Raw genomic sequence first — 12,221 nt, 5'->3', positions numbered from 1 at the left:
GAAGAAAAGTTAAGTCTTTCTCGAGTCAACACAGTCAATGGATTAAGCACTTAGTAAATCTTAAGAATGAACTTTTGATATTATGTTAATTTATTTTAATAATTTTTTAACATTTTATAATTTTCGTGATTTTTTATAGTCTAACTCCTATAGTTCAATACATAAAATATGAGCTTGAACCAAAGTATCGAAGTTGCACAAAAACATGCATCTATGTCAAAGCACATGTCAATTGAATAAAATGCACAATCATTGTGGTATGATAGATTTTGTTCTAAGGTAAAATCTCTTCCAACAATTAATAGCCGGAAGACATTCAAGAAAAAGATGCATTACATCCTCTTTTGCAGCCAAACACAAGACACAATATGGGAGACAAATAACACAACATTGTTAAATTCTCTTGAGAAGAGTTTTGCCACCCATTTTCACCCGACCTCGAAGGATTAATCTATACAGTTATGCACAAATAACACCATGTTCAATTGTTCATACAAAAACACAATAACAAAAAAAAAAAAAAAAACTTGGACTAGTATTTATAAGCTCATTTACGAATATGTAAGTAGCGGGAAAATTTGGCGCCATGATCACACTCTCACGCTCATTTCCCCACTTTCTATATATATACAAATCATCTCTCAACTTTCCCTCTTCACATACATTCACACACAAACACTTCCATTCTCCGTTCTTTCAGTTTTCAATCATGGCTAACGTAAACGGCGTCGTTTCACCCAATTTTCTCCGAGTGAAAAAACTCTCCGACAAAGCCGTTATACCTACCAGAGGTTCCTCTCTCTCCGCCGGATACGATCTTTCCAGCGCCGCCGATACAAAAGTTCCGGCAAGAGGCAAAGCTCTAATTCCCACTGATCTATCGATCGCCGTCCCTGAAGGAACCTATGCCCGTGTTGGTAATTCATTTCCCCTTTCCAATCTACTACTATTTTGAATTTTAGAAAATTTTAGGGTTTTTGATTAAATTGAACATTTTTTTTGCAGCGCCGAGATCGGGTTTGACTTGGAAGCATTCTATTGATGTTGGTGCTGGAGTGATTGATGCTGATTATAGAGGACCTGTTGGGGTTATACTGTTTAATCATTCTGATGTTGATTTTGATGTGAAAATTGGTGATAGAATTGCTCAGTTAATAATTGAGAAGATTATTACTCCTGAGGTTTCTGAGGTTCATGATTTAGATTGTACTGTTAGAGGTGAAGGTGGTTTTGGATCTACTGGGGTTTGAGTGTGAAGTGGAATGATTAATTTTAGTTAACCTTTGTTTTTCAGTATCTAGGGTAATTTTCTGGTATAACATCTTGTAAGAATATTATTCGTATTAGTAGTATTGTGAAATTTGGAACAAGTATGAATGAAGTTGATTGCATTTTGAGTTTAAACTGTATTATCGGCGTCGCCACCGCGTGTGTTATTTTCAATGCTATTTGTCATGTATGTCATTTCGCCTTCTGTTGTTTTATAGCTTATTGATTAATTGAGTTGTGTAGTGTAGTGTAAACTGAACTATCAATTTTGCTTTGTGAGTTTGTTTTTGTGTGATTTAAAGAAATTGAAACTAGAAAAAGTGATTCAAACTCATTTAGTTAAATGTATGTTCAATTTTTAATTGTTGCTGGTGAAATTGATTAAAATGAAGCTAATACACGCTGTGAGAAGTGATGCTAAACACACACTGATTGAACTCTCTGAGACTATATTTGAATCAACCTTTCAACTTAGAAGCAAATTTATCAAACAATATAGGTAACAACTGACAACTAGTGACAAACTATTTGAATCAATTTTGGTCTTTTCCATTTTAATTTAACATTTAACATAGGAAGGCATTGGAATCCTTAAAACTGTTTACTTTGATAACCCTTGGGCGTGACTGAGTTCTTTTGCAGCTTAGCGTGTTCATGGATCTGCAACGCAGATTCTTGGTGATTTTGCCTGTATTTTGTTCAGTTTCGGTGGTGCTACTGCTCCTTTACCTGCTGCTGCTTTTGGTCTTGCGATAGCAGTGTTGGTGTTTTTCTAGGCTGTTGGTCAGGTTTTCTTTTTCTGGTTTGACAGGATTAAGTTGCAGTCTGTGATTTTTGCTTCAAGTGCATCGCGTCTGTGCTGGTGTTAGTTTTTTTGGGTTTATCGTTGTAAGATGTAGCAGGCTGTGCTATGGCGATCCCAACTCAACCAAATTAGTCTTGTTGGTGCTTTTCTAGGCTGGTTTTTCAGGTTTTTATTTGTTGATGTTGCTCAGTTTTCTTTTTCTGGTTTGACAGGAATAAGTTGTAGTCTGCGATTTTTGCTTCAAGTGTATAGAGTCTGTGCTGGTGTTAGTTTTTGTTGGTTTAATTCTTCAGTACCTGAGTTGAAACATTATCATAAATAAATCAAATTAGTAATTCCTAGAAGCATTGTTTTCTTCTCTAATTGAAATTATAGACTGCAGTTAGTTTAAACATTTTTGTTATCATGAAACACATTGTGTTCTTTCGAAGTTGTCTTAAATGTCCTGCTGTATGCGTTAACCAAATGATCTTAATGTGACCTTGTTTACTTATTGATAGGTAAATCAGTCTTATCTGTGGACGCTTTAGAGAAGATGGTTTATTCATGGTAGTCAATCCCGGGCGATCCCAGTGGGATCCCGGTGGAGCAGAGCGGAGCGGAGCTCTGCCGGGACGGGATGGGATGGAGCGGCGCAGCTAAGCTTCTCGGTGGGATCCCAGCAGGTTCCCAGTGGACCGGAGCGGAGCGGGTCCCGGGTTGCCATCCCGGGTTAGGACTGAGATTTTGTTTTCTTGGGTTTTAAAGGCCATTTTTGAAATCTCACTCATTTTAGTAAGGGTAAAATTGGTTTTTTACCTTTAAAACTGTTACTTACTCCTAACTAAACCCTAGCCGCAATTCATTCTTTCTCTCACGCTATCGTACTATCTTCTCTCACTCTCAAGATCCAAACTTCTTCAACCTTCATCTGCTGTTTCTTCTTCAACCTTCATCTGTTGTTTCTTCTTCAACCTCGGATGATTAGACTTAGACTTTGATGATGAACTCGAGTTTTAATTTTTAGTTACTTTATTAATCTAAGTGTTGGAGACTTGACTTTTGCTTATTTATTTGGCTTGACTTTTGTTGGTAATTTTTAGTTACTTTATGATGAAGAAGGTGTTTTTTTTTTTTTGACAAAGATGAAGAAGGTGTTGTAGACTTGAGATTTGTGTTTTTAATTTTTAATTTATGAATGTTTTATGGATTTTGAGATGTTTGTTTAATTTTACTTTAATTATATGTTTATAGTATTATTTATGTAATTTATAAATAAATAAAAAATAATAGCGGCATCCCGGCCATCCCGCTCCCCGGGATGCCGCTATCCCAGTTTTGGGGCTGGCCGCTCCGCTCCGGGATCCGGGATTAACTACTATGGGTTTATTCGTAATATTAGCTCCTTTTATCTTTTAATAATGATTATCATTTTCCATTTCTAGTGAATACAAATAAGTTTTAAACTTCAAGTAAATCCTAGTTTTGACTGAATGTATCAGAAAAGGTTCCATAGATTGTAAAAGTGTGTTGTTTTGAAATTCTGATGAGTGTAGTACCAAGCACCAACAATACTTGTGATACTCTACATTGAACTTAGAAGTAGTTTCATTCTGTATTTTCATATTGAATTAGTTTCTGAGTTCTGATTTATCTTAAGATCTACTTGAGCCCTTAATTGTTTCTTTCCCACAATCTCTTGGATATTTCTGCCCTGTATTAGGTTTGCTACTGCTATTTCCTTTTCTTCTTTTTTCCCCTCTGTTGGCCATTGAGTGGAGCTAGTTTGTACTCCCCCCTGGTTCCTATTTTCTCATGTTGAAAAGTTTTTGATGTGTTTCGCGTCCTGGTCGCTTGATGACAATTTATAGTTTTTCATGGTTGTTTAATGTTTATATTTTTTGGTAATGTTGCAGCTGTTTACCTGAGGAGATGAGGAACCCTTCTACTTTCAAATGTAATTCTCTTAACAATAACAATTATCTGGTTTCTGGTTCTATGCAATGTTAATCTAAGTTTTAAGATTCATTATAATGCGCAGATTGTAATTTTCTTTGTTTAGCACCTTCGTGAAAGTAACTGATGCATGACCCCATTTGGGCATGCTTATTGTTTTTTACTTACATGTACATTACCATTTATATACGACGGATTTATAAGGGTGTCTTTTCATCCGTTACCAGTTCTAAATAATATAATGGAAGCACTTCTGTAATTTTATGTTGATTAAATTAAGTTTGTTGGTCAAAAGTCATGTTTGTCTCATTTATGTATGTGATTGATATAGTGGTGTTTTAATATTTTCCTGTCCATACTGCAGAAACCAAATGCCAGCAGAAGTGCATTGGACAAGTGTGCAGATGTGAATTGCAAGAAAAAATTACAACAAGATGAAGATGTCAAAGTGAAGTCTTCATTGACTGATAATGTTGTTGTCAAGACAGTGAGGCCACAAGTGGTTGAAAACCTAAAACCGGCCCAGACATTAACAAGAAGCAGATCTTCGAGGAAATCGCGAAATATAGAGTTAGACCTCAGCCCTGAAGCTCTATTGATTCCTCCACAGTCATACACCTCACCACTGCTTGAAGATACCAAGGGTCCAATTGTAGAGTCGGAGTTAATTGTTTATGATGACATGGTCGAATTGAGCTTACATAAGTTCGAGACAGCGGATAGGTGTGGTTCAAACATGGAGGAGCAAGAGTCTTCATAAAGCTACAGCTTAACTGTCAGTTGTGCGAAACTGCAACACAACATTTCTTCTTCTTGGGAACCCCGTTCTATTGATTCAAAATATTGCTGGACTGTTAAAACGAACAACTGCAGAGAGGAGTGTCAGAAAAGTCCATTAGGCTTGGAACGAAGGGTGTCTTCTGTAGCAATGCGAGCGAACGTGGATGGAGCAAAGAAGAAATTGAACAGCAAAAGGAGAGAGTGATCGTCAGCATGACAATGAGACGGGGCGTGGCAGACTTGGTGCCAATAATGTTCTTCACATGAAACCTGTCGGCTGTCGTCACAGCAGCTGCATGCATCCACATAATTCACAAATGAATTCACCTTCATCTTTTGTCATTAATAATCACACGAGTTCAATGTTCCTTTTGCATTGCACACTCTGCAACCAGGTTTCTTTTAATTAAGGTCCATGCGAATACTCTATGTTGTTTCTGTTTCACTTGTAACAACATTATGTTTCTTTACTTCTTCAAATCAGAAATGGATAAAAAGGACCAGTTCCATTTGTAATTAACTCAGACACTTAAGAAGATGGATTGAAAGACAACAAAATAATATGGTACTGATATTTCTTATACCGGTGATTACTCATTCAGTCCTTAAGGCCTACCTGCTAGAACTCCATAAAGGCAATAAGAATTAGGAAGAAATGTCTTAGGCTAGGGGTAAATTCAGCTAGCTAATTACAGGTTGGAAGAATAAGTGGAAAAAAATTCAACTCCTAATAAATTAAGCTTATAAGAAATGTATTAGTCAAAGATTTACACCGTATAGATTATACAAAAATTTCATTTAGAAAAAATCTTTCGAAGTTTGCTTTGCAAGAGCCGATTGAGCATTGTGTTTCTTCATACTAAGAAGAACTTGCAGACAAAAACAATATGAAAAAAACAAAAAAAAAACAGAACTAAAAGATGTTGCAAACGAATTTGGATTCCCCGGAGTCAAAAGGTGACTGCAGGTGAATCATAGCCATCAAATCAGATCAATATATTTTGTAATTTCAATCAAATGGTATATAAGGAACTGACTACATGAACGCATGCTCTTCTGACTGCATGGAATCTGTATCTGATGCAAACATCCAATTGAATGCCACAACAAAAAAGTTCATACTCCCTCCTTCACATAACATAAAAAAAAAATTCACACTTATTAAGAAAAGTAAAATATACTTCCTTCATCCCAAATTATGAGGGAAAAAATAAAAAATTAGTTTATGTACGGTTCGGCAAAATAAAAAATAAAAATTGAACTGAACTGTTGCAAAAGTTCAGAAAAATGGATCTATACTATTATTTTGTTAATAGTCCATTCCGAACCAAACCAAAATTGTCATAACAATTCAATTAGTTTATGTACGGTTCCGCAATTCAGTTAGATTCGTCAGATATTTTGAACACCCGTAATTAAAAATATGAATATGATGTTATTAATTAATTTATTTTTCAAAATGAAGTACAATATCAAGTTAAGAGGATATGTGGACAAGTTAATTTGTCACACTAAATTTAGTACATACATTCATTCATTCAATACCCACAAACTAACTCCCGAAAATGCAGCCCACACAAACAGAACAACACCCTTCAACATTTGTGTGCAACTACAACTCTAACACCTCTCCTTTCCCTATTCATTATCATTCCTTTTTATCTTCAAACCAAATCATTGTAAAAATGAAACCTAGTATATCATCACTTGTTATAATTTGTGTCCATAACCATGAAGGTTATTGTAGAGAATTTAACAGGAACATTATTTTATGTTCAAGTGATGAATGATGCCACGGTAGAAGATCTAAAGAGAGAAATTGAAGCCCAGCTGAAACTCCCTTGTGACCGTTTGATCCTTATTCATGATGATGATCATTGGCCAATGATGACTAAAGATGAAGAAAAGGAATCTCTTGTTGATTGTGGAATCCAAGATGGATCTCATATTTACATTTTCTTTAATTCTATTGATGATGAATCTACCAAACATTTTGGGTTTACATTGCCAGAATTTCTTCTTGGTTAGAAAATTCCTGTCACGAATCGGAATATCTATAACTACGGTATGATGTAACAATTGTAGAGACGGTTAGATTTTAAAGAATGTTTTGTTCGTGTTCTCAAGATCTAATAACACAACCCATTTTTTTAGTTAGTTACATTGTTTTATGTCTAATTTTTTTTGTACATTACATGCTTAAATTGTCACCTTCTAAATTGATCATATGTATTTTTTCCACACCAATTATATTGTACTTTTATATTTTAAATTGTTTTCATAGTGAATTTTTTGATAAACTTTTTCTTTTTGTATTGGAATAAATGGTTTTGTTGTGCCAAATTGTATTGTACTTTCTCACAAAATTATGTGCTTTTTCAATTGGCAATTTGGCATAACATTTTATGTTTTTAATTTTAGAAAAGCCATTATTTATCAATGGGTGGTCGCTTGATTTTGCTCAAATCTATCTTGTGTCATTGTCGATTTATTTTCTTTTCTTCTTCAAGGCTCCTGCAAGTATAATTATTTTCATTGAGTCTCTTTTTAAGGCTTTTTTATGGGTTGGGAGTAAGGAGGTTAGGAAAATAAACCGGATTAATGGGGATACGGTTTGTTGGGATATATATAGAGATTTGGGAGGTCGGGGGGTGCGTAGGATTAGAGAATTTAATCTTGTGTCATTGGGAAAGTGGTGTTGGAGGTTGATGGTGGAGCAAAACGGGTTGTGGTTTCACGTTTTAGTAGCTACATATGGAATGGAAGATGGTAGAGTGAAGGATGGGCGTAGGATGACACCAGCGTGGTGGAAGCATTTGTGTCATATTAGGGACAGAATTGGAGAAAGTGTAGGTCATTGTTTTGAGAATAATCTTAGACCGATAGTGGGGAATGGTGAGAGGGTCAGGATCAAATGACACAAACTAATTTGACACAAAATGTTACACATCTCAATAATGTTTTAACTGATATAAATTTTATAAAATCCACCGTTGCATTGAAAGCTTATATCATATAAATTATTTGTGTAAAATTTCTGACAAATCCAAAATCATTTGATATATTATTGCGACACATAAAGATTAACGACATATAAAAAAAGACGCAAACCGTTAATTTTGATGTATCTTAATAACATATCAAATGATTTTGGATTTGTCTGTAGTTTTACACAAATGATCTATATGATATAAACTTTCAATTCAACATTTTATAAAATTTATACCGGTTAAAACGTTATTCAGAGATGTAACATTTTGTGTCAAACTAGTCGGTGTCATTTGATCTGACCCATGGTGAGAACACTATATTTTGGAAAGTTAGGTGGCTAGGCTATATTTCATTGAGTATTAGATTTAATAGACTTTTTAAGTTATCTATATGAGAATATTTCAGGGGCAGAGATGCGTAAGTTGGGATGGGTTAAAGAGGGAGGTAGGTGGCGGTGGAGGAGGCATTTGTTCGTGTGAGAGGAAGAGTTTGATTACAGAGTGTGGTGTTGTGTTGAAAAATGTGTTATTACACGTTGATGTTCCAGATCGATGGACGTGACATTATGAAAAAAATTACTTATATAGTTTAAGACGGATGAAATATATATATGAATAACGCACCACTAATATTTTAAAGAATATAAATTTTACAAAATTTATCGTTGAATTGAAAATTTATATTACATCAATTAATAAAATTTACACAGATCTTAAATAATTTAATATATTATTGAGAATAATCAAAATTAATAGATACAGTATATTTTAAATTAAATAAAATAAGATACTATCTCGATTCGAAATTATTTTTCTGCAACTTCATCATACAATATCTAATAATTAATCAAACAACATATCATAAATAATGATGGCAACGTGGTTTATCTTTCTTGAAACGACTCACAACATAAGTCATTCTTCCCCTTCTACATTTTGGTGGTCGATTTTCTTGTCGAAGGACTCTTTTATTCACTCCCATTTCATCTGAAATTAAAAAATAAAATAAAAAATATGATGAAAGTCTAATTATGATGTACTCCCTCCGTCCCAAAATATAAGCATGAATAAATGCGAGAAAAAAATGGACATTAAATATGGAGTAGTTCACTTACCTGTATAGTGTTCAGAAACGATAGGAATGTTCCTTGTTAATACTTTGGTAGAAAAACTCAACAAACAGAGAAAGAGAATCACCCAAATAAGCGAACACCTAAAATTTGAAGCCATTACCCTTGCTACAGCCTACAACATGTGTTCAACTCAACACATGCTATAATTTATAATCCAAAATCAGTAGTAGTGGCTTAATTGATTTTAAAGCATTTCTAAATTTGATTACCTAGCTTCCTTCTTTCTTGGATGCTTCCTCCTAAACTAAGTCAATGAAACCTAATAGTCGCTCGTCCAAAAATATAAGAGAAAATTGGTCAATGTATTTAGTCTAAACTTTTAACTAAATACATCAATTTTTTTGACCAATTTTCCCTTATATTTTGGAACAGATGGTGTAATTTTTAGATAAAATGGCGCATGTCTCTTTTAGCTTAGCCAATATTTTAAGTTCAATATTTGATTAGGGCATATAGATGTATATTAAAACTTTAGGAAGATTTTATCGTCCATTTAGATCCCACAAATTTCGAGGGATTAATCTTTACTGTTGTACATAGAAGATATAACGCCAAGAAAAAGTCAATGCCGTGAAGGATTAAGGATACTGTTGACAAAATTTCATTTAAGATTATTAGGGTAAGCACGCGTGATCATATATTGGGTTGTACATATCCCTTAGGATAAGATTCAAGATGATTTGATTTCATTTTTGAGTTGACCTAACTCTTTGAATTATGAATGGACATGAAATTGCTAATTTAATATTTTATCTATTTCAAAATAAATAACACGGTTGATCATGCATGTATATTAATGCACAATTTTATTATTTTTAATTTATTTTTTTGGTTTTGTTATTATTTTGTTGAATGCCAATAAAATTATTCTCGTACATAAAACTTCTTACATTATTTGAAAATTGAAGTCAACAATAATTTATAAATAATATTTACGGTCTTTAACCTAATAAGGAATCATAGTAAAGGAAAAAGAAAAGTAAGAAATCACGTGACACCTTAAAGTCTAAATTATAGAATAATTTGCGAGTTTGAGAAAGCTAGGTTGAATTGAATTTAGAGATTGAGAAAAGATAAGTAATCAAATTTTTATTGACTATGATCAACCACATTTGCATGTGTTTACGTATTATTTATACAAAGACAATCATAACAAACTTCCAAAATAACTTGTAACTATTAATTTATTTTTTTTATAATGATCAGGGAAAAAATCCAAGAAAAGAAAAATTACAAGGCAATTAGCCTAGGAGAAGATCTCCCTTAAATGTCAGCATCATAAAAATCTCTAATGAGCTCTGGACAACTATCATAGAACATAATATCATAAGAGCGGGAACATCATATATTAGCCAATGCATCCACACATTTATTTGTGTTGGGTTTTTTGTATGTTGGCTACATTTTGCAAAAACATCATTTAGCCAAAGTGTTGAGACATATGTGCTTACATCATGTGTTGAGACAGATGTACGTACACATTGGAACAACACCTGTGTGTCTCAGGTAGCGTTATTGTTTTATATTCAATCTTTTGAAGATTTGCTGGTAGAATTATTTCATGGTGACTTATACAACAAGGCACACGTGGTCTATTGTTTCTGAAGGCAGCCGAACCCTAGTTCTATTTTCTAAAGGAATAAAATAACTTTTAGAAAATATAACATTTGTTTCAAAAATATATCTTGTGAAGACTGCTACAGAAAATATAAAAGATTTATTTCAAATAAATCTTTGTGCTTCAAGAAGATTAGAAGATTTAATTTTAAAATATATTTACAACAAATATATTTATGGGAGGAATATTTGATGCAAAGAAAGATTTGGTAAAAATATATATTTTGCTTCTAGAAGATTTCTTGGAGCTGAAGCATTGAAAGCCCACGAGGCTCTGCTATTTAAAGGGTGCTGCTAACCCTGTTTTATACACCGAAACTTGAAGCTAAAATAGAATATCAAAGATGTAGTCTTTTAGGGTTTCGTGTCTTTGAGCCACTCTCTAGGAGAGTTGGTGTAAAGTGAACCACTCGGGTTGTGAGATGGTCACTATGTCCTCACTCAGAAACCTGTAGGTAATGAGTTGAGTATTGTACTTGGAAGAAGCTTTTAAGCAACTCCAAATTGTGAACTTAGTCGTTGACTAGGTATTTGTCATGGAAGTTTGTCTTCTAGGTTGTTCAGAATTGTTCCGTTGATCCAATCGCTGTCTGTGATTGAAGAGGGATTGAGGAGGGCCTCATACCTAAGTGAGACTTAGGTAGAAAGTATAGCACGGGTAGTGATTAAGTGAAGAGTTGTAAATGGGGGAATTTAGCTCTGAATTGATACTATTTAGTGGACTTTATCCCTGGCTTTGTATTCCCCCAGAGTAGCCTGTTGTGCTGAACTGGGTTAACAATTCTGTGTGTTGTTTATGCTTTTCAGTATCTGTTTTTAACATCGTGGACTACCAGAATTTCAATTTGTCTCACGGTACGAATGTGATACAAGTTACCTAACTAACTAACTTGTTTCTTATTCAACAAGCTATTTAACTAACGTTGAAATAGAACACCTAATAAACTTCAAAGGCTTTATTAACAAGTCTACAAGTTGCATTTATGTCTTGCAAAGTTGAAGCTCAAGCGTCTCCTTATTCACTTGATCTATTAGGAAATGAAATCTTGTTTCTCAAAATCAGAAACAAACATCAGAAACATGTTTCTCAAAATCAAGGCCTAAATCAAGATTAGAAGCATAACATGTTATGTTTCAGTGATCAGAAGCAATATTCAAATTGCAATGACTGGTTTATGAAAGTTGCGCCTCACTAAAATTGTCACAAAAGTTAAAGATAACGACTATTTGATGACTCAAGATTCTCTGCTATCAACAAGTCTCTAGCAGTGTAACACCCTAACCCATACTACCCTTAAAAACGTAATTTTAAAAACTTTTCAACAAGTGTAAAGGCAGAGTGCCACGCGGTAATTAAAACACAAGCATACACACAGAGCATCATGAAATTCAACATGAAAAGCAACAGCGGATTCCAATCAAACCAAGCATGCATATATATACATATATATATACATAAGCCAAATTCATCCCTAAGGATGTCACTTATACAAGAACTAGCATAACAAAAGGTAACACCGGTATACGATGAAAGTCAAGCGAAAACCCCGACTCGATGTTACATTACCAGAGCATTTACTATTTACAAACTCTAGTCAAAAGCTAGTACTAAGAGGAGTAATCTATGCTATGTCTCCTCACCAAAAGGTACTTCAACACCACGCTAGAACAGCAGTCTAAACGTCGGCACAA

General features: G+C 34.0%; 1 protein-coding gene and 1 long non-coding RNA gene across 2 annotated transcripts; one reads left to right on the top strand and one right to left on the bottom strand.

Moving 5' to 3' along the window:
* The first annotated feature begins 634 nt into the window (after positions 1-634).
* On the top strand, positions 635-1,404 carry LOC123920279 (deoxyuridine 5'-triphosphate nucleotidohydrolase-like). Its single transcript, XM_045972545.1, has 2 exons — positions 635-917; positions 1,006-1,404. Exons 1-2 carry the CDS (start codon positions 710-712, stop codon positions 1,248-1,250), a joined length of 453 nt encoding a protein of 150 aa, XP_045828501.1. The 5' UTR covers positions 635-709; the 3' UTR covers positions 1,251-1,404.
* Positions 1,405-8,492: 7,088 nt separating this feature from the next.
* On the bottom strand, positions 8,493-9,142 carry LOC123920278. Its single transcript, XR_006813592.1, has 2 exons — positions 8,895-9,142; positions 8,493-8,766 (listed from the first exon to the last, which is right to left on the bottom strand). It is a non-coding gene; the product is annotated as an uncharacterized LOC123920278 (long non-coding RNA).
* Between the last annotated feature and the right edge of the window lie 3,079 nt (positions 9,143-12,221).

The sequence above is a fragment of the Trifolium pratense genome, linkage group LG4 (assembly GCF_020283565.1).
Source record: "Trifolium pratense cultivar HEN17-A07 linkage group LG4, ARS_RC_1.1, whole genome shotgun sequence".
NCBI classification, from domain to species: domain Eukaryota; kingdom Viridiplantae; phylum Streptophyta; class Magnoliopsida; order Fabales; family Fabaceae; genus Trifolium; species Trifolium pratense.
The sequence above is the reverse complement of the archived record's forward strand: the minus strand, read 5'-3'. Positions and strand labels throughout refer to the sequence as shown.